At 30.2% G+C, this 24,624-nt stretch overlaps 1 protein-coding gene across 1 annotated transcript in view; it reads right to left on the bottom strand.

The window, feature by feature from the left end:
• Positions 1–20,805: 20,805 nt before the first annotated feature.
• The window catches only part of LOC113389720 (probable G-protein coupled receptor Mth-like 1), a 40,259-nt gene continuing 36,440 nt past the window's right edge, over positions 20,806–24,624 (bottom strand). The window contains exons 6-9 of the mRNA XM_026626734.1: positions 23,156–23,352; positions 21,663–21,801; positions 21,274–21,445; positions 20,806–20,988 (exon numbers count right to left, since the gene is read on the bottom strand). Of these exons, the coding sequence (XP_026482519.1) occupies positions 20,806–20,988; positions 21,274–21,445; positions 21,663–21,801; positions 23,156–23,352 (691 nt within the window). The remainder of the gene's footprint in view (positions 20,989–21,273; positions 21,446–21,662; positions 21,802–23,155; positions 23,353–24,624) is intronic.

Below are 24,624 nucleotides of genomic sequence, written 5' to 3'. Positions count from 1 at the left end.
TAAAAAAAGAAGTTGGGAAGTTTAAAAATTTGCTGAAGTCTCAAAAAACTTTAAAGCATATAAATAAAAATTTAAGCAAGATTAACTATGGAACATTTAAAATAGTCATTGTGAAGTCTTAATTAAATAGTCAAAGTGCAGTAAAGTCATTGAACATTCAGAAAATTCATTGAAAGTGTCACAAATAGTCTAAGTTTCACAAAAATATAGAATAAAGTCACGAAAAATATAGAACAAAGTCACAAAAAATCTAGGAAATAGATCACAAAAATCTAGAAATAAGAGTTACAAAAAATTTAGGAAAGATGAGTCAGAATCTAGAAATAAGTCTAGAAAAATAGTCTAGAAATAAGTCTAGAAAAATAGTCTACAAATAAGTCTAGAGAAATAGTCTAGAAATAAGAGTCGATTGTCAAGAACAAAAATCATAGGAAACTAGAAAAAGAGTCATAGGAAATCTACAAAAAAATAGGTTTTCTGTAATCTATAAAAAGAGTCATAATAAGCAGTCAAAGAGTCAGGAAAAGAAGTCAAATAATCTTAAGAAAGAGTCAAAAATATAATATTATAAATAAAAAGTATCTAATAAAAATTTGAAAATTTTGAAAAAATGTTAGAAGAAAATTTGATAGTCAGAATAGAAAGTTTCAGGAGATCTGAAGAAGTAGTTTCTGAAGATCTGGAGAGAGTTCCAAAAGATCTGGAGAAGTTCCAAGAGATCTGGAGAAGTTTCAGAAGATCTAAGAAGAGAAGTTCCAAAAGATCTGGAGAAGTTGTAGAAAATTCAGAAGAGTTGTAGAACTGAAGATGAAGATCTGAAGAGCTTGCAGAAGATGCAGAAGAGTTGAGAAAGTCTAGGAGAGTCGTAGAAATCTAGAAAAAAATCACAAAAATTAAAAATAAATTCCTTAACATTTAGAAAAAATGTGTCAAATCGTACAGATAGTCATAAAAGTAAAGAAAGTAATGATAGAGCTAGAAAAAAAACCCTAAAAGTCTGAAAAAATAGCCGAAAAAATCTACAAAAATAAAAATAAGTGGGCTAGATAAGTTTTAAAAAATCTAAATAAAAGTTGTAAAAAATCTACAAAAAAGTAAGGGTATCTATAAAAAAAACTTGAGGAAATCTAAAAAAAAAGTTACGAAATATATAAGACAGTCATAAAAACTTTAAAAAAGGTCATGAAAAATATAAATAAGTCATGAAAATCTCAAAAATAGTAAAGAAGACAATTTAAAAAAAGAGTCATAGCAAATATAAGACAGTCATGATAAATACATAACAAATTTACTTTATTTATTAGTATTAAAGTAAAAAACTTAGAAAATCCAGACAAGTCCTGAAAAATCGAAACTAGTTCTGAAAAATCCAGACTAGGATAATTTCAGAAATAAAAAGCCATGTTAAACCTAAAGACGAATAACAATTCATATAAAATCCCTTTGAGTTTAAAAATATAAAAATTTAACGAGTTCAAAAATTTCATCCTTATCTGGACAATGCAAGATATTGAAATGCAAAAAACTAGTAAACAGATATATATATATATATATATATATATATATATATGTATATATATATAATGACAAAGTTGCAAAAAATACAAGAAATTAAATAAATCCAGAAAGTGAAAAGTCATGATAAATAAAAAAGTAAAAGCAAAACCCAGGTCTTAATCGACAAAAGACACAACTTACTCCTTAATACTTAACCCATCATCTTCAAGAAAAAAAAATCTTGTTGAATCCTAATAAAATCATATATATTCAAAATAGTACGTGAAATCCTAAGCAAATTTGTGTAAGTGTACAAAATTCCTAGAAAATCTACAAAAATCGTAGACAATCTAAAAGAAAAAACTTGTACAAAAAATATGGAAAGTGCATGAACATTTTGGAGAACTTCAAACTATTTTAAAAACTGCTCGTTCCACTTTGCCAAATCAAAATTTAAAATCCTCATCCAACAAAGACCTTGAACCACGAAAGACATTTCTGATCCACATTTTTTTTTACAATAGTTAAATAGCAATCAGAAAAAAAAATCTATAAGCTATTGTGATGATTATTAGAAGTCCAGTAACAGTACTGGAATTCTATATATATACTAGCAAACCCGACGAACTCCGTTTCGCCACCAGATGGTTTCGTGAGAAAGATGAAGAAATTTTTGTTTGTTTTATATTTGAAAAGGAAAAATTTGATTTTATTGCACAACAGTAATGAATTTATTTCGATTACAAAAATGAAGAGTTTTTTAGTTGAACTTCTCTAAGTAAATGAAAGTGAATCCGCAAATTATCCGTTTCATTGAAGTGCACTTTGGTAAACCACATTTTTTGTTTTTTGGTCTGACGTTAACACTAACAAAGCGGATGGTTTTTCAACTCGTGAACAGGCAACGTATAACTGCCCGTGTGAAAAACAATGATTTTCTAAATAATCTATTTGAAATTTATTCCGCAAACACTAAGACGCATTGGCCTTGCGACTTGTAATTGCGAACGCTTGGAAATTGCAATCGTTTGAAGTCAAACGAAGACCAGTCGGAATCATTGGTATGTCACCAAATCGCCAGCAATTTTTGATTGAATGGTGAAATTCAGTGCGTGTACATCATTATTCTTTGCGGCAAGAGTTGCTCGTTGACTTAACCTAACATAATTCTAATAATTCTAGCTAATGTCATTACTCGAATTTTTAATTACAGTGCGTGAAGTTCTAGCAATTTGCTTTAAGGCACGATGCTATGCACCACTAATTTTCTTAGCTATAAACCTTGCGGAGCCCGAGACCTTTCCAACGAATGCAGCAAAATTGTCGAAATCGGTTCGTGCGTTCTGGAGTTATTTCGTCAGGAAGGAAAACCCGACTTATTTTTATATATATAGAAGAATATATATGACATGACGGAGATCACCCCAGTGGGTTACTCCATTTTAATGCACTAGATCGAAGGGATGCTTCTTCTTCAATCTTCTAATATGTGATGCTTGTAATACGGGAAGTAATGTGGGGTTAATGTGGCTGATAATCTTGTCGTGATAAATTCCACTTCTGTTTTTCACTACCTCCTGGACAGTATCGATTCTTAGATCGTTATGTAGTATTTGATCCACAATTACAAAATAAGTCCTTTACTACCCTCTCTTACCCTAAGCAGCATCGGCCACTTATTTACCTCACCTGTCTGTTTACATGTACGTCTGTCTTTGTCCTCCCCAACGTCGGGATCCTATCTCATACTCCTGCCTAATCCACCTGAATAGAGGAGAGAGGAGAGAGTTATAGAGTCGGTCGCTCGTCTCCTCTACAGAGCCAACTTTCGGCGTTCGGCGTTCGTTCGTTGCCAATAATTTCTATTTCGCCGACGACTTGGCCGACTGGAGGAGAGCTTTTCAAATTAATCACGAGGAACAGGAAAACAGGGAAATCTAGGGAAATCGGCAAAGGGTGGTAAGGGGATGATAGTGTGGGGTAAGAAAATGAGACGGGGGGGGGGGGGGTTTCGTCAGAATCTGCGCGAACGAGGGAACGAAAATAGTCGTATATCATCAGACATGCAGTGATAGTAAATGTGAAAGTTTGAGCATTTAAAAATATGGATTTAACTAATGCATTCTGTATTTTATACGACTTTTCTAGGTTTTCGAAGGCTTGACTATTCTAGATTTTCAAAGGCTTTTCTAGATTTTCAAAGACTTGACTATTCTAGATTTTCAAAAACTTGTCTTTTCTAGATTTCTAAAGACTTGGCTTTTCTAGATTTTCAAAGACTTGACTTTTCTAGATTTCTAAAGACTTGGCTTCTCTAGATTTCTAAAGCCTTGTCTTTTCTAGATTTCTAAAGATATGACTTTTCTAGATTTCTAAAGACTTGACTTTTCTGGATTTTCTAGGACATTTCAAGATAATAGAAGACTTCTAGACTTCCAAAGACATTTCTAGACCTCCAAAGACTTTCCTAGACCTCCATAGACTTTTCTAAACCTCCAGACTTTTTCAGATATTCCAAAGACTTTTCTAGATCCAAAAACTTTTCTGGATTCCCATAGACTTTTCTAGATTTTCAAAAAAAATCTAAATTTCCAAAAAAAATTCTGAATTTTCAAAAACATTTCTAAATTTCCAAAGACTTTTCTAAATTTCCAAAGACTTTTCTAAATTTCCAAAGACTTTTCTAAATTTCCAAAGACTTTTCTAAATTTCCAAAGACTTTTTTAAATTTCCAAAGACTTTTTTTAATTTCCAAAGACTTTTTTAAATTTCCAAACTTTTTTAAATTTCCAAAAACTTTTTTAAATTTCCAAAGACTTTTTTAAATTTCCAAAAAGTTTTCTTAATTTCAAAAACTTTTCTAAATTTCCAAAGACTTTTCTAAATTTCCAAAGACTTTTCTAAATTTCCAAAGACTTTTCTAAATTTCCAAAGACTTTTCTAAATTTACAAAGACTTTTCTAAATTTCCAAAGACTTTTCTAAATTTCCAAAGACTTTTCTAAATTTACAAAAAAAATTCTAAATTTCAAAAAACTTTTCTAAATTTTCAAAGACTTTTATAGACTTCCAATGACCTTCATGGAACTCCAAAGACTCTTCCAGATTTCCAAAGACTTTTCTAGATGTTCCAAAGACTGTTCTGGAATTCCAAAGACTTTTCTAGACGTTCCAAAGACCTTTCTAGACGCTCTGAAGACTTTAGAAGATTTCCACAGACTTTTTTAGATTTTCGAAGACTTTTCTTAATAACTTTTCTATATTTACAGAGACACTTCTAAATAACTTTTCTATACTTTCAAAGACTCTTCTAATTGACTTTTCTATATTTCCAAAGATTCATCTGAATAAGTTTCTTAAATTTTCGAAGACCTTTGTAGACCTCCCAAGGCTCTTCTAGATTTCTCAATACTCTTCAAGACATCCCAAGACTCTTTGAGACATCCCAAGACTCTTCGAGACATCCCAAGACTCTTCGAGACATCCCAAGACTCTTCGAGACATCCCAAGACCCTTCGAGACATACCAAGACCCTTCGAGACATCCCAAGACCCTTCGAGACATCCCAAGACCCTTCGAGACATCCCAAGACCCTTCGAGACATCCCAAGACCCTTCGAGACATTCCAAGACACTTCGAGACGTCCCAAGGCCCTTCGAGACGTCCCAAGGCCCTTCGAGACGTCCCAAGGCCCTTCTAGACTTTCCAATGCCCTTCTACACTTTCCAAGGCCCTTCTAGACGTTCCAAGGCCCTTCGAGACATCCCAAGGCCCTTCGAGACATCCCAAGGCCCTTCGAGACGTCCCAAGGCCCTTCTAGACGTCCCAAGGCCCTTCTAGACGTCCCAAGGCCCTTCTAGACGTCCCAAGGCCCTTCTAGACGTCCCAAGGCCCTTCTAGACGTCCCAAGGCCCTTCTAGACGTCCCAAGGCCCTTCTAGACGTCCCAAGGCCCTTCTAGACGTCCCAAGACTCTTCTAGACGTCCCAAGACTCTTCTAGACGTCCCAAGACTCTTCTAGACTTCCCAAGACTCTTCTAGACTTCCCAAGACTCTTCTTTTTTTTATTTACCTTTTTTAGCAAACCTGACATTTGCCATCATTACAAACGGCGGACAGTTCAACAAAAGTTGAACTTTGCAAAATGTAATATATGGGTGTATATATTTATATATATATATATATATATATATATATACATATATATACATATACGAGTATATATCTTACCCTTCAAGAACTTGTAGTCAAACTTATTTGTTATGCCTGTTTTCCCATATAACACACGGATTTGTTGTTATTAAAGACAAGAGTGGAATTATTTAGAAAATTTATGGTATGAATAGAACATAATTTCATTTAATACTCCTAAAAAAAACTTCCAAAAATTTTAGTGAAAACAATTCATTCTAGAAAGGACTAACAAAGCTGATAGAAAAGAAAGATTTTAAAAAAGAACTAAAAAGTCTAAAAAAGGAACTATGAAATCTAAAATAAGCGTCCAAAAAATGGTAAAAATTAACAAAAATTAAAAATAGAAGTAGTTCTTTCGTTTCTTTTTAAATTCTGACAAGTTGTATAAAATAATAAATTGTTATGAAACCTTGTTATTTAAAACCTCTATCTAATTTCAAACAAAACCACAAAATTAACAAAAAAGCAGAACAAATGGCAAAAATTAATGCAACAAATGAGCCTTCTCTTAATGTTCTTAATTTCAGCAAAATTTCATTAAAATGTGTAGAAAACAAATAGTTATACTTCGACTACGAGTAAAATTTTCAGATTGCAGATAATTTCATTTAAATTGTAAAAATATTTTTCAGGAATAAAAAACAAAAATATACTTTCTTGAGACTTCTTATTTCAGATTAAATGTCCAGAGCATAGTAGATGTATTGTTTATACATTACAACCATTTGTACCTTAATATATAAACATTCCTAGTTAATATTGGCCCACGAATTAGTAATTTATCTATTATCTAAGGTACGTCCTGTATAATTCCACTATGATTCCATTACGATGATTTCCTTCCTTTCTGGTTTTAGGATATCTGATTCTTATTTTTTTCCCTAAAGGGTTCATCATCGTAGTCCTGGTGGACTTTTGTTTGCCAATCACAAAGTTATATCGGTTAGTAGATATGTCATAATTAAGATAGGGCCCTCATATCTTCTCTGCCGAGAACTTAATATTAGGACAAAAGGGACCTTTTAAGTTTCCAGCAAACTTCTTGACGACGAACAAATAGGGATTATGTAAGGAGAAATATACAACATACATGGAGATAAATATATTAATATATATATATATATATATACTAGATGACCCGACAGACGTTGTCCTGTACCCATGTCTACAATTCAAAAGTTCCAATTTTTTCAATAACTTATACTGATATTTACCAATTAGTTAAAAATTATTATGTTTTTTTACACTACAGTCTATACCAAAATGTATATACATCCACACATATGGGTGATCTTAAATGTATAACTGTTTTAAATAAAATGATGAGATTCTGGAACCCGCACTTAACTTTTTACAATTATACTGGGAAATTCAAATCAGCCACGTGAAAGCATCATACAAACAAATATTAAAATATGTTCAATAAAATACTACTTTAGAAATATATATTACAATTGATTGAACAAATTTATTTCCAATGGTCCAATTTAATTTAATGCCAAAAGTTTTCCAAATTTATCACACAAAAATTCACCGTCTGCCTGCCTTTGTGATTCATATTCAATATTTGCAAAAAAAACTATGAAAAGCATCAAAAAGAAACGAATTTTCAGTAACCAGTAACTTTAAAAGTATTTGCATTTTGAAAAACATTGTGAAACATTCTTATAATTAGTTTCGTTAATTCTTTTATCGATATCCGACGTTATTTCGAAAAAAAAATACAATAACACCAATGAAAAGGGATGTCAACCACCTGGGAAGTGGCAAAGGAGTCTAAATATTTTTACTTTTGAACTTGAGAGTAAGATGAACCTACTTCCAAAATTTCATGCAAATTGGAGCACAGTAAAAAAAATTCGCAGGGCACACGCTTTTTTCCTCTCTATTTACAGCAATAATTTTGTTGATCGTAGGTTGAAATAGAGCACATGCGAAAAGGATTTTGACAAATTAATTCACTTCAAATTTAAACTTAATTAATGATGTTTATTGAATTATTAGTGAAAAAAATGTAATTTAGATATTGAAAATACTAAAAGCCAGTTAAAATATGGTACGAAATTATAAAAATTATAGGCAACATTATTGAAGCACTTATTTTGGGTAGAAAAATCCAAGGTGATATTGTACCTTGCTATATAATTCTTTCTGAATTTGCTAAACCTATTAAAGGACTTCAATTTTCAACACGTGTATCTTATGCTATAAATCACAAAGGCAGACGATGATTTTTCGTGTGATAAATTTGTAAAATCAATGTTTCAGTCGTGAATAAACAAAAAATCATTCATTTATACATCCACATCTACAGGTGTGACTAAAAATATTGTATAAACTTTGGCATTAAAATAAATTGAGCTATTGGAAATAAATTTGTTCTATAAATTGCAGTGTATAATTTTTAATATACAATTTAATAACATATTTTAATATTTGTTAAAGGGATAATTAAAGTGTTAACTGTGGGAAATGATAATCATCATTTTATTTGAAGCAGTTCTACATTTAACATCACTTATATATTGGTGTTAATAGTAATCAGTAGTAAACAATAATTATTATTTTTAACTGAACGGTACATATTAGTATAGGATATTAAAAAAATGTAGATGTGGGTACAGGACAAAGTCTGCTGGGTTATCTAGTATATATAAATATATATATAAATAAATATATATATATATATTTATATACGTATATATATATATATATATATATATAAATAAGTCGGGTTTTCCTTCCTGACGAAATAACTCCAGAACGCACGAACCGATTTCGACAATTTTGCATTCGTTGGAAAGGTCTCGGGCTCCGCAAGGTTTGTAGCTAAGAAAATTAGTTGTGCATGGCATCGTGCCTTAATGCAAGCTGCTGAAACTTCACGCACCGTAATTAAAAATTCGAGTAATAAAAATAATCAATAACTGTTTTGAATAATTTCGAATAGATTATCTTCTATATATATATATATAAAAATAAGTCGGGTTTTCCTTCCTGACGAAATAACTCCAGAACGCACGAACCGATTTCGACAATTTTGCATTCGTTGGAAAGGTCTCGGGCTCCGCAAGGTTTGTAGCTAAGAAAATTAGTTGTGCATGGCATCGTGCCTTAATGCAAGCTGCTGAAACTTCACGCACCGTAATTAAAAATTCGAGTAATAAAAATAATCAATAACTGTTTTGAATAATTTCGAATAGATTATCTTCTATATATATATATATAAAAATAAGTCGGGTTTTCCTTCCTGACGAAATAACTCCAGAACGCACGAACCGATTTCGACAATTTTGCATTCGTTGGAAAGGTCTCGCAAAGCTCAGCAAGGTTTATAGCTAAGAAAATTAGTGGTGCATGGCATCGTGTCCTAATGCAAATTGCTGGAACTTCATGCACCGTAATTAAAAATTCGAGTAATAAAAATAATCAACAATTGTTTTAAATAATTTCAAATAGATTATTTACATATATCTACATATATATATATATATATATATATATATATATATATAAAATTAAGTTGGGGGTTCCTTCCTGACGATATAACTCCAGAACGCAAGAACCGATTTCGACAATTTTGCATTCGTTGGAAAAGTCTCGAGCTTCGCAAGGTTTATAGCTAAGAAAATAAGTGTGCATGGCATCGTGCCTTAATGCGAGATTGCAATTTCCAGTTCGCCTTGCGTTTGCAATGACAACTAACAAGCCGATCGCTTAGTGTTTGCGGGATAAATTTCAAACAGATTATTTAGAAAATCATTACCTATCACATGGGCAGTTATACGTTGCCTGTTCACGAGTTGGAAAACCACCCGCTTTGTTTGTGTTAACGTCAGACCAAAAAACAAAAAATGTGGTTTACCAAAGAGCACTTCCATGAAACGGATAATTTGCGGATTTACTTTTATTCACTTAGAGAAGTTCAACTAAAAAACACTTCATTTTTGTAATCGATATAAATTAATTCCTATTGTGTAATAAAAAAAAATTTCCTTTTCAAATATAAAACAAACAAAAAAATTCTTCATCTTTCTCACGAAACCATCTGGTGGCGAAACGGAGTTCGTCGGGTTTGCTAGTATATATATAATTATGAACATGATTCCATATTTTAAAAAAAGTTGCTCTTACTAATCCCACTTCTGATCCGTTCTCTCCATCCAACTTCTGTTCCTTCAAGTAGCGTTAATTACAATTATACCCCCAATTTTATCGTATTTTAGGGTTCTTATCAACTTTTCGCGTATTTTCTCGACTAAGACGATGAGAATATTTCCCTATTTCCCTATTTTCTTATTTCTACTGGTGGTGTATTTCCTTCCGTATCTAGTTTTGATAGGAAAAGTTTGCCAGGTCGCAGGTCATTCAAAGAGAGATCAACGGAGCAGGAAAAGTAGAGGAGCAGAAATTAAGGGATGAAATTGGGGATGAGGTTGTATTAACATTGTTGTGACAGAATTTTAGTTTCAGTTTTAGTTTAGTTTGGTGTCGACGACGACTGCGAGTTTTATTGCGTTTTGTTATGGATATTGTTGTTGGATGATAGTTGGCTGGAGCAGAAGTTTTGTACTTGTGGAGCAGTTGGAGTTGAAGATATTGTGCTTGGGGAGTGTTTGATGGATGGTGAAGATTAATTCGCAACTGGTGGCCCAGAATTTTTGAAAAAGTCAAATTAGGCTCACATAAAAACACACACCTAATGGGACTTCGCTCATTTAAGAAGCACACCTAGTGTGACAACCCAAAAAAAGATCATTTGTGGGAATTAAAAAAATAATAAAAACTAGTGAATCGATCTATTTAAAATTTTGAGAGCATATTTATACATGTCTTGAGAATACACAGTAAAATTTTTGAAATAAAATATTAAATATTTTTTAAGTTATCGTCGATCTCCAACGGCGCGACGAAAAAAGGTCCTCCACTGCTGGAGTGATTGCAGCCTTCTACGCGGATGAAATTTAAAAAAAAAACACGTTAAACTAGATAATATTGTCTGTACAATGACCTACGATAAAGAAAAAAAATCAAAAATCGACAATATGGCAACGTTTTAAAAAAACGTCGAATTTTACCCAAAATTTTGGTCGTTTTTGGCCTGCCAAAATTCGATTTTTGATCCGATCAAAAAACCGATAGTACGGATTTTACGGAGAACTATATATAGAACATGTAAAAAAATTGATAGTGATCGGATCATTTGTTTTGAGTAATCACTGCAGCAAATTCGGAAAATGCTGTTTAAAGATAAAATTATCGTTATACTATATTTTATATATATACTCTTTAAATGGCTGTGACTCAAAAACTATTTAAGATATCGATTTAAAATTTTGTTATGTTATTTTTAAAGGTAAACCCTATCGAAATATGGAAAAATTGAAAATTCGATTCTTTGAAAATTTCACACTAGGGGTGCCCCTTAAGAGATAAGTATAAAATCAGTGCAAGAATGATAACATTCTAGATCCTCCCCCCACAAAGTAATGCCTAACGGCGGTTTCCGTGGAGACCACAGGCAAGAGCAAAGAGGAGTCTGACATACTCAGACAAATAACCTAGTCTTGGATGCATAATGGCATTTCCTTCGCTATAAAACAAAAAATAGAATCTAATTGGAAGACTCCAAATATTAAATCACAAAAACAAAAATACTTATAAGAATCCAATTGATAAAAACTGCAACTTATTTATTTTAAAAAGAAAACCTCATAGGCTTATAAAAGTGCTTGTAAGATTCTAATTGCTTTAAGTAAGACTTTATAAAATCCTAAAACTCAAAAATATATAAATAAATACATTTAAAAAATATTTGGTAAAAATACAACAAGCACTTCAAAAAATTTAAGTTATTTTAGCAAGACTGTATTATAAATTTATGTTTTAAGAAGCTCGTCAGGCCGCACGGTTTGGAATATTGACTTGAAATTTTAATATGTTATTCTCAAATATGTATACTTTGATAATAAAATTTTTAAAAAATATGTTTTGTAATAAATTTTCAAATTATCGAATAAATTAGTCAGTATGTACATAAGTACAAGACCAATTAGTGCAGTTTTGTATAAGTAAGTTTTGAGAAGCTCGTAAGGACGCACGGTTCGGAATAATGACTTGAAATTTTAGTATGTCATTCTGTAACATATATACTTTAATACTAAAAATATAAACAAATGTGTTTTCTAACAAATTTTCCAATTATCGATTAAAATTTGTCAGTACGTACATAAGTACCTGACAAATTAGTGCTGTTTTGTACAAGTAAGTTTTGAGGAGCTCGTCAGGACGCACGGTTTGGAATAGTGACTTGAAAGTTTAGTATGTTATTCTCAAATATGTATACTTTGATAATAAAAATTAAAAAAAAAATTTCCTAACAAATTTTCCAAGTATCGATCAAAATTTGTCAGTACGTGCTGAGATTCAAGACCAATCAGTGCTGAAATGTACAAGTTAGTTTTGAGAAGCTCGTCAGACTGCACTGTTTAAAATAATGACATGAAATTTTAGTATGTTCTTATGAAACATGTATACTTTAATAATGAAAATTAAAAAGAGTGCGCGTAAGGATCACACGCGATTGAAGTAAAACTTTTAATATTGTATGAGTAGGCAATTAAGATAAAAATAAAAAAAACATCATATTTGAATTTTAAAAATCATCTTTTAATAATCATATAACATCAATAATAATAAGATCTCTTGAGCATCGGCACAGCTGTCCTACTGATATTAAGAGTTTGAATATGATGTGAAGCTTTCTTCCTAATTTTGTTACCTATCTTACCGGGAAATTCAAACCATAAACGTAGAAGTTCATCATTATCGCCACGTTCTATGTACACTAATTTTCCCACACAACCATTAGCTAAGCCATCACTTACATCAATATTAGTTGTTATTATGTAAAATTTATTCAGAACTAAAATTATTTCATACAGCAAAGCCCCGGTATCAATAACCGATTTTTGTGAAACTGCTGACGAATGTATGATTGTTGATCTGTCGCATGGCAACCTACATAAATATCCGTGGCAGTAGATATTATTTTGTCTTCAACGAGATTCAATATAAATTTATTATATTCCATGGCACATTTATTCTCTAAGAAAAGTCTTATTCCATGAGGACATAATACAGCAACCTCTTCTTTTGTAAAAAAAACGTGATTCAATTAATGCAAGTTCATATAGGGTTTAGCGCTCGACTTACGCATGACATGACGCGATATGAGTGGATACTCGCGACATCAGCGCTTACGGCGTCGTAGTGTTCAACTACACGTTGGCATTTTCGTTGCATTTGTACGGATTTACACCCGTGTCGCGCCTAAAAATTTTTACACCCATATCGCGCCTAAAGAAGTTTTACTTCAAAAAAATATGTTTTCTAACAAATTTTCCAAAAATCGAATTAATTTTGTCAGTACGTACAAAGGTACAAGACCAATTAGTGCTGTTTTGTACATGTATGTTTTGAGAAGCTCTCCAGAATGCACGGTTTGGAATAATTGTTTGAAATTTTAATATGTTATTCTGTAATATGTATACTTTAATACAAAAAAAATTAAAAAATACTTTTTCTAACAAATTTACCAAATATCAAATTAATTTGTCAGTACGTACAGCGGTACAAGACCAATTAGTGCTGTTTTGTACATGTAAGTTTTGAGAAGCTCGTCAGGACGCACGGTTTGGAATATTGAGTTGAAATTTTAGTATGTCATTCTGTAATATGTATACTTTGAAAATATTTTTTTTTAAAAATATATTTTCTAACAAATTTTCAAATTATCGATCAAAATTTGTCAGTACCTACAAAGATACTTGACAAATTAGTGCTGTTTTGTAAATGCAAGTTTTGGGAAGCTCGTCAGGACGCACGGTTTAGAATAATGACTTGAAATTTTAGTATGTTACTCTAAAATATATATACTTTAATACTAAAAATAAAAAACAAATACATTTTTAACAAATTTCCCAATTATCAAATTAATTAGTCGGTACGTACATAAGTACAAGACCAATTAGTGCAGTTTTGTAAAGGTATATTTTAAGAAGCTCTCTAGGACGCACGTTTTGGAATAATGACTGGAAATTTTAGTATGTCATTCTGTAATATCTATACTTTCATAATAAAAAATTAAAAAATATGTTTTTCAACAAATTTTCCAATTATCGAATTAATTTCGTCAGTACGTACCAAAGTACATGACATTAGTGCTGTTTTGTAAATGTATGTTTTGAGAAGCTCGTCAACATGCACGGTTTGGAATAATGACTTGAAATTGTAGTATGTTATTCTGCAATATGTATACTTTGATAATAAAAATAAAAAACAAAAACATTTTTAACAAATTTTCCAACTTTTGAATTAATTTCGTCAGTACCTACAGAAGTTCAAGACCAATTAGTGCTGTTTTGCAAATGTACGTTTTGGGAAGCTCGTCAGAACGCACGGTTTGGAATAACGATTTGAAATTTCAGTATGTTATTCTGAAATATATATACTTTAATAATAAAAATATTTTTTAAATAATTTGTATCATTATTAAATATTTAAAACATCGTGCTCACATTACGATCCATCGAAAACCCCAAAGAAAATGGAAGCCTGTCGAACACAATTCTAAAGGGCTTATAAAAAAATTTTTACAACCCATCCAAAAAAATTCTACACAAAATCCATTAAACAATATACCCCCAATATCATTTACCCATATCAATAACAAATTTAAACAATATTCGCTCTTAAAATCAATTTTTACCGAACCTGCAAAAACCGCATGGCGAATTTGCACAAAGACGCCGCCGAAAAAAATCCTCAAAAATCTCTAAAATCCTACCTTAATCCACCGTTTCCGAAGCCATCCTGGGGGTCCCTGCCATGTAGCACCCTCGGAGCACCTTTTAGTCACGATTTAAACACACATTCACAAAATAAAATACATATAAAATTAAATACACGACGTACGCGGTTTTACGATACTCACACAATGAAAGCCGACGGCGAAATGAGCGCATGCGGGTGTGACCAACTTCGCGTTAAATAAAATTGACAGTTCTTGGGCGCCAAATATAAATTGTAAATGGTAAATTATAAATTTAATGACAAATATGAAATTTAAAAGTAAATTTTTGATGTAGTTATGAATTATAAGTGCAGTGATGAGTTATAAATATAATTTTATAATAATAAATAATAATAAAGTTATTATTAATAGTTGACAGTTCAGTCTGAAGTTGTCACGTGAGTTGACAGGTTTCACTCATTATTTTTTTATATTATAAATTAATGCATAATTAATTATTTATACATTAATAAATAACTAATAATTATGATAATAACTGATAAATTCGACAACAAATAACAAAAATAATATTTTATTAATAAATATTAACGCTGACAGTTTTCACTCAAGTGTCAGCCATTTTGAAGATGACAGTTCTCATCCAGTTGACAGTCACAAGTGATAATTATTAAATTTGCTTAAAAAATATAATAATATCGATATTAAATATAATTTTGAATAATCAATTATGCGTATAATAAATACTAGTAAAGTTGACAGTTTTCTGTAAGTTGTTTGAAATCAAATTCAAATTGACAGTTTCCACTTAGTTAACAGTCATTTAAAATGTACAAATGTTTTAAATTTGTGTAATTTGTTTATACACAGATGATTAAGTATGTTTAAGTCAACAATCATTAGGAATTTAGTTGAATATATGATGAAATTGCTCAGGATTTTTGGATATTTTGAAGAATATTTCACCTAACCTACATGACCGGTAACGTATGTTCAGATTCAATTTTTATCATCAAAATGTAAATATAGACTTGTTTATTAATATAAATCAATCAAAAAATGTTTACTGGATGTGCATTTAACGTATTTTTGTTAAATCATTTAGTATTTTTGGATAGTTAAGGAGAATATCTTTTGATCACCTACAAGCCGATGAATGCTCATTCAATTTTAATTTTTATTGTTAATATATAAATATATACTTGTTTAGTAGTATATAACAATCAAAACATGTTTACTGGTTGTGTAGTTAAGGTATTTTGGTTAAATCATTTACGGTTTTTGGATATTTAGGAAGAAAAATCTAGATAACCTACACTCAATCAACAATCCTCCAAATAAATATAAGAATATGTAGTATATATATATATATATATATATATATATGTATATATATATATGTATATATATATACACACACATATATATATACATACATATATATATTTGATTAAATCATTTATGATTTTTGGATATTTATAAAGAATATCCTTTGATAACCTACATGTCCATTAATGTTCATTCAATTTCAATTTGTATCATTAATATAAATATATACTTGTTTATTAGTATATATAGATTACAAATCATCTTTACTAGATGTTTAAATTATGTATTTTTGGATATTTAGAAAGAAAAGTCTAGATAACTTACAGTCGATTAACTCCAAATAAGTATAAGAATATGTAACATATATATATATATATATATATATATATATGTATATATATATATATATATATACATTTATTTTCTTGAAGGAATTACTTTATGATTATTTATGCAATTTCTGCCATGGGCGATTACACCATCTTATCTTTATAAATACAGCAGATACTATTATACTTCAAACTAATTTGTCTTTTAGTAAAAAAAGACAAATAAAATATAAAAGTGCCTCAAACACTTTGACTGGTTCTACGAACTGACTTCTAAAAGATTCCTGCAAAAGGTAAGGAGTTATTTATTATATTGCTATTATTGATTATGCTTGGAGAATGAAATACTTTTCCTTCATCTCCTCCGAAAAGCAATCCTGTGATGAAAATGCTATTTGCACAACTTTTACTTCTACTACATACTTATACTTTACCAGGTTTTATTATTTTTGCATTATTGCAAGTGCATCAATCATCTTTTTATGTTTTTGTAATAATTTCCACTACAGAAGTTATGAACTTAGAACAAAGATGTTTTGTCCATTCACAAATACTTTCGCCTGTAATTATTGGTTTAGAAAAATGAGTTAAATTTTTGAGCTTATTATTGTCTGCAAAAAACTATTATTCGTATTATATATATATATATATATATATATACATATGATATCAATGACAAAATCACTGTCTATTATCAATTACTGTTCTTTATTAAATAAATTAATCATTCAGTATATCTTAATATTACATATAAATCTTTGTCATTAAAACTACACAAAAATCTTCATTTATCGATAACATTGAACATTTAAACATTTCTCATGGGTAACTTGTTTGTACAAACATTCTGATAATGATAAAGAAAAATACTTATTCATTATTAATAATAATAAAAAAATACACATTTTTAGCAGTCATAACATTAATAGGAGTAATTAAAAATAAAGCAAGGTACATATATAATTGAAATTAAAATTAGACAAGACTTTTTGTGAAGAATTTGTGATAAATTTATTTAGTAAAATGTTATTTATTTGATTTTAATTAAAATACTTCTTGTATGTTCTTTATAAAATATTAAATCCTAACTATAAATAATTAATAATCAGTCCCAAAAACAATTTTCTTTGCATTCAGTCACTCCAATAAAAATATTTTGTATAACAATTAGCAAATATTCCATTCAGTCTAATGAATTAAATTTTGTATAAATAGTTGTAAATATAAATTCACATATAAATCAAATTTTAGCTAGTTATTGTTTTAAAAGGCACTATGACCAAAATTAATAAACCGATTAAAAGATTGATTTAAGAAAATTCCATTTATACGATACTAAAATCACAATGCCATTTAGCAACATTTTTTAACATTAATTTACACTAATTTAAACAACAAATTCAAACAACGAGTTAAAATTTAATACAATATAATAATAAAATAAATTAAGAGTGTAATAAAATATTATAAGAAAGAAATTTGGTTAATTTAAAGCAGGAATTCTAAGGAAAACATTTATAAATCCTAAGTGATTACAAAAAAAATCGATTTCCACTTGTGTTTAGTTTTTGGCAAAGGTAAGACCCGGTTTTCGGAGGCACGGAGCAAAATAAAAACTCAGTTTTTGAGAGAACGGAGCATGCGATTTGAAAAATTCAAAAAACTTTGTACTTGTATTGATGTAATGAAGAATTGATTACATTTTTGAAAATGCAGATCTAGAGATTTCGGAGATACAGAGGAAAAAGTAAAAAAAATGCAATTTGGTGGTCAAAAAAGAAGTTACAAAAAAATAATATTGATTCTGAGAGTTTTTGAGAGAATGGAGCATCCGATTAGAAAAATTCAAAAAACATTTTACTCGTATTGATGAAATAAAGAACTAATCACATTTTTGGAAAGGCAGGTTTAGTAGTTTCGGAGATACAGAGCAAAAATTTAAAAAACTGCAATATGGTGGTCAAACAAGATGTTACAAATAATTATTATTGATTTTTAGAGAACGGAGCATCCGATTAGAAAAATTCAAAAAACATTTTACTTGTAATGATGTAACGAAGAATTGATCACATTTTTAGAAATGCACGTCCAGAGGTTTTGGAGATACAGAGGAAAAAGTAAAAGAATGCAGTTAGGTGTTCAAAAAACAATATTACAAAAAATTATTATTGATTTTGAGAGTACAGAGCATCCGATTTGAATGATTCAAAAAACATTTTACTTGTATTGATGTAATGAAGAATTCATTACATTTTTGGAAAGGCAGGTCTAGCGGTTTCAGAGATACATAGAAAAAAGTGAGAAAAATGCAATTAGGTGTCCAAAAATAGTTTTACAAATAAATATTATTGATTTTGAGAGTTTTTGATGGAATTGAGCATCCGATTTGAATGATTCAAAGAACATTTTACTCGTATTATTAAAATAAAAATTTGAACAAAATTTGAGAGAGGCAGGCCCAGCGGTTTTGGAGATATAGAGAAAAAAGTGTGGAAAATAGGAATTCAGTTTTTGAGAGAACGGAGCATCCGACTTGAGAAATTCAAAAAACATTTTGCTTGTATTGATGTAATGAAAAATATATTACATTTTTGGAAAGGCAGGTTCAGCGGTTTTGGAGATACAGAGCAGAAAGTGAAGAAAATGGAAATCCAGTTTTAGAGAGAACGGAGCATCCGATTAGAAAAATTTAAAAAGCATTTTATTCGTATTGATAAAATAAAAAATTTACCACATTTTTGGGAAGGCAGGTCCAATGGTTTCGGAAATTCAGAGAAAAAACTAAAGAAATTCCTATTTGTTGGTCAAAAAAGATCATTACAAATCATTATTATTGATTTATAGATAAATAGAACTATTGGTAAACTGGTAAATAAATAAAATATTGATTAAATTTATTATTATCACTAAATTTTTTATTACTTATAAATTTTAACTCGTCATTTGAAATTTTTGACTTACAATAAACCTAAACGTACTTGGTACTTCCAAAAACTTAAAATTATGACAATGTAGGGCTTCTAAAACAATTTTTTTCAAATCTTTTTTTTTCAAACCAAAATCAATATTTTTGAATCAAATTATAATATATACAAAAATTTAGAATGTACAATTAATTTTAAATAATACTTTTGTGGGAATTAAAATACTAAACTAGGACAAAATAAATACTATTAACAAAAATAATAAATTGTTCTAATTATTAATAATCAATCCTTTTTTGCGAAAAAAGGTATCATTTTATAAAAGTAGTATACGCAGTCCTTGTTTAATTAAAACTTAGTAGTTTTAATTAGAATAAAACTTAAATTTAATATTTTTAAATACTAAAAGTCGATTTTATCAAAATAATAAACTAAACTTATAAATACAACTAAAAAATTATATAATTTCAAGATATTTGGGAAATTTTACTATATAAGCAAATAGTTAAGCTGGTTGATACTGTATATCAAGTGAAAATTTTGCAACTTGCCTGAAGGCAAATCTCGAACAACTTTTTGCATGTGATATATCAAATGAAAGGGCTCGACGAGCTGATTACGAATATAAAATTTATTTTCCGTAATTTTATCATATAAAGAAAATGAAAGGAAAAACCGATGGTTTGGCTGGTTGTTTATTTTGAGTGAAAAATTAGCAACTTGCCTCAAGGCAAATCTCGAACAACTTTTTGCATGTGACATATCAAATAAAAGGGCTCGACGAGCTGATTACGAATATGACATCTGTTTTTCCTTATTTTGTCATATAAAGAAAATGCTATGCTGGCTGGTTGTTTATTTTGAGTGAAAAATTGGCAACTTGCCTATAGGCAAATCTAGAACAACTTTTTGCATGTGACATATCAAATGAAAGGGCTCGACGAGCTGATTACGAATATGATATCTGTTTTTCCTTAATTTTACCATATAAGGAAATAGTTATGCTGGGTGGTACTATATATCAATTGAAAATTTTGCAACTTGCCTAAAGGCAAATCTCGAACAACTTTTTGCATGTGACATATCAAATGAAAGGGCTCGACGAGCTGATTACGAATATGACATCTGCTTTTCCTTATTTTGTCATATAAAGAAAATGCTATGCAGGCTGGTTGTTTATTTTGAGTGAAAAATTGGCAACTTGCCTCAAGGCAAATCTCGAACAACTTTTTGCATGTGACATATCAATTGAAAGGGCTCGACGAGCTGAATACGAATATGATATTTGTTTTCCTTAATTAGGCCATATAAGGCAAATGCTATGCTGGCTGGTTAAGTTGATTTTGAGTGAAAAATTGGCAACTTGCCTAAAGGCAAATCTGGAACAACTTTTTGCATGTGACATATCAAATGAAAGGGCTTGAAGAGCTGATTACAAATTTGCCTTCGGTTTTGCCTCATTTTATCATTATAAAAAGTTCAAGCCGTTTGCATCAATATTTTACTAGAAATATGACTATTACCCATATCCAAAAAGTTGGTCTTAAGCAACAATTTTCTTTCAACCTTAAACAAATTAATTTAATCCTTTTAGACATACTCATCAGTACTTCCGTCTACAACTTTACCAGAAATCCATCAATTCCTGACTTGCACCACCAAAACAATGGTATCGTAGAAACTGTACCATCATCCATTGTTTACCATGATTCTTCTTATGTTTTAACAAACAGTCTCCATTGGTATTTTATTTGTGGTAACATTAGCTGTGGTATTGTGTGTGACAGAGTCTCCAATTGATGGTAGGCCTCCAACAGAACTGGAAGAATGTTGTGGGGCATTCGGGTTGCTCGTTGTCCTGTGGCAACAGTGGTCTGCGTAGAGCCTTTTTAGGGCTGCCCAAACCTAAGACAGAAAAAGATTAGTAAATTTGCATGGAAACTGATGAGGAGTCCTGGAATACCAAAAAAAGTTATGACTCCATATTTATACTTAAACTTCTCAAGGTTAAAGGAAAATTTGGCAACTTGCCTACAGGTTAATCTCGAACAACCTTTTGCATGTGACATATCAAATGAAAGAGCTCGAAGAGCACAAAACGATACCATCATTAGTTTTTATCAAAAATGGGTAGCTATAAAAAATTGTATGGTTATAGCTATACCACCAGTCTTTTATCCATTTATTTACCTGTGGTTGACAACCGACAACAATGAAGATCAAGACTCCCTGCAAGGCGTTGATTAGATCAGTAGCGTACCAGATATAATGTGGCCCTCCAACGCCCCAAGATATGACATCTGCAATCCAAGTCACACCCATGACGACCACCAGTTTCATACAAACCCTTCCAAGAGCAGCCCTGGAAAATAAAAATTGAATCATTAACCCCAATTCTGGTTGCATTCAACTTGGTAAATCGTGAAAATTGTTAAGCTGGGTGGTACTGTATTTTGAGTGAAAAAATAGCAACTTGCCTAAAGGCAAATCTCGAACAACTTTTTGCATGTGACATATCAAATGAAAGGTCTCGTCGAGCTGATTACAAATATGATAACTTTTTTTCGTAATTTTGTTACCTTTCTGTGGTGGATTTTACTTCTTCTCGTTTCCAAAGACCACAGGTGAGTTGTCTTGCTGTTGATGTGAATAGCAACAAGTTGACGAAGAGGAGCAGTCCAATTGGTCCGTAGAAGTAGGTCAGGATTTCCAAATCACCTAAATAAAAAATTGGTTTAGTTAATTTTGTAGATAGAAAATTGGATGTGGCACTGCTGGTTGAAGAAAAAGATCTTAGAAGGTTCTTGTAGTAAGAAAGTGGCAACTTGTCGATAGGCAAATCTCGAACAACTTTTTGCATGTGACATATCAATGAAAAGAGCTCGAAAAGCTGATTACGAATATGATATCGATTTTGTCATAATTTTATCATATAAGAAAAGAGCCATGCTGGCTGGTTCTTTATATCTCAAAATATAATTTTTTTTATAAAATACTGTTAAATGTTTTTCCATCAGTAAAATTTATAAATCTGGATTTGAATGTTCAAGAAATAAACTCATAAAAAAATTAATATCTCAAAATATCAAAAGAAAACTCATCGATTTTAGTATTTGCTGTCATAGTAAACACGTTGACGAAAAACATACTCAAATTTCCCGTTTGTTGTACAAACGGTACGTCCTGAAGAGCTCATCAAAATACAGAAATTCAATCTTGACCAAGTTTTGTTTAAAAAAAGTTAATATCTCAATAAGTCAATATCGAGTAAGAAACTGGCAACTTGCCTAAAGGCAACTGGCAACTTTTTGCATGTGACATATCAAATGAATGGGCTCGAAGAGCTGATTACGAATATGATATGTATTTTTCCTAATATAATTATTTTTATTTTACTTAAAATTGAATTTGTTATCACTGCTTGGTTAAAAAAGGTAAAATTGATGGATTTTGTGCCTAAAGTTGAAGTACAAGAACTAGAAATAGTATTGGCCCTAATATTTGGTACAAATTAAATTTAAATCAACAATTTGTAGAAAATAATGTCAGGCCAAGTATTAAACCCAATTAATTTTGCAATATTGGAATTGTACAAACATTTGAAGAAAGATTGCCAAAAGTAAATTTAGAATCATTAAGAGAAGAGATACAGAAGAAAAAGTTTAAATACCAATACTGGTAAAATGTGGATTTCTTAGTAATACGCAGAATTTAGACAAAAAATAACGAAATAGTAGAAGACATTTAACTATATCAATAGAATTGCTTGCCACCAAAAAAAGTGTGTCAAGTTTCCCAAAATTGGGTACAAATAAAATTAGTGTCTAAAATTATTCCCTAAATTAATAGAAATATGTAAAATATGTATAATATATAAAATAATAGATGAAATAAATAAACAGTTATTCCAGATCTGCTGATAAATATTTCTGACGAAATACCAGATCAAGGTTATATACAATGTTATCTCTGTAAAAATACACCCAAGAAGTTTATATTCTGCATTGGTTGATTACTGTAGACATCGTAATTTTTATTTAATATTTTATCTTCCAAATTTTTGTCATCTTACCAGAAAACCAGCACCTCTCCTCTCCAAATTTGGGCCTAAGAACTGATGGGCCACCAGATCCTGATGAAGAATCAGGAACATTGTCTAACAGGGCTGCACAACCTGCTATCAATAAAGGGCCGCCCCAGGCATAGGCCGCATAGGCCCTCAGACGACAGGATTCTTGGCCCTTTTCTAGGGAACTTGGACGGAAATCCCTGAAAGTAAAAGACATGAATAAAGGGAAAAATATTGATGGATAAATTTAAATTTAATTTAGTTAAAGAGTCTATTTCTATCCTTAATTAGTCGCCCTGAGGAGTTCGTTTACCTCGGTTTCTGGTCTGGTACATTAACATTGCAAGAATTAATTGGCATAATCTCAATTCTGTCATCTGGCCAACTATTCGGTATTTACTACCGGGTTCGGATGCAAGATGATAATAAAGCACAGTTTATAAATAAAACATTAGCGAAAATGCTTTGATGCAAATCATTAAGAGAATCATCAAAAGATTAGACACCAGATACTGTTTGGTTCAATAGATAATTGAATTCGGTTCAATAGAGAATTGAATTTGGTGAAGCAATGCATATATCTTGAAAATTTCTTAGAAGACTCATCGATTTTAGTATTTGTTGTCATAGTAGACATATTAAAGTCTAACATATTACAGTTACAACATTCTAAGTTGAATACCTAAATTACAAGAAATTTCTAAAAATTGACTTCTGGAGTATTTTCATATTCCAATATAATTCGGCGTACTTCTATCATAAAAATTCAGATATTTTGAAAATTTCTGAGAAAACTTTTCAATTTTAGTATCAGTTATCGTAAAAGACATATTAAACTATAGTATACTAAATTTACAACATTCTAAAACATATGCACGAATTTATATTAATTTCTAAAACTTTACTTGTTGATAGTATCACATCCAAATGTATTTTTTTAGACTTAGGATTATTTTGTCATTAAATTGCAAATATCTTGAAAATTTCTAAGAAAACTCATCGATTTTAGTATTTGTTATCATAGTAGACATATTAAAGTATAATATACTACAAATACAACGTTTTAAGACAAATACACAAATTATAAGAAATTTCTAAAACTTTACTTCTTTAGCGTTTTCATATGTACAATTGGATCAAAATTCATTCTTAGACTTGCTGGTGGTACTTTTTTCATAAAAATGTAAATATCTTGAAAATTTCTAAGAAAACTCATCGATTTTAGTATTTGTTATCATAGTAGACATATTAAAGTATAATATACTGAAATTACAACATTCTAACACATCTATACAATTTGCAATAAATTTTAAAACTTTACTTCTTAACGTTTTCATATATACAATTGGATCAAAATTCATTCTTAGACTCGGAGATGGTACTTTTTTCATAAAAATGTAAATATCTTGAAAATTTCTAAGAAAGCTCATCGATTTTAGTATTTGTGGTCATAGTAGACACAATAAAGTATA

Source organism: Ctenocephalides felis, unplaced genomic scaffold, assembly GCF_003426905.1.
Source record: "Ctenocephalides felis isolate EL2017-DRISC unplaced genomic scaffold, ASM342690v1 CF-g0.4_SCAFFOLD_03573, whole genome shotgun sequence".
Taxonomy (NCBI): Eukaryota; Metazoa; Arthropoda; class Insecta; order Siphonaptera; family Pulicidae; genus Ctenocephalides; species Ctenocephalides felis.
Note: the sequence above shows the minus strand (reverse complement) of the source record. Positions and strands in the feature narration are given on the sequence as shown.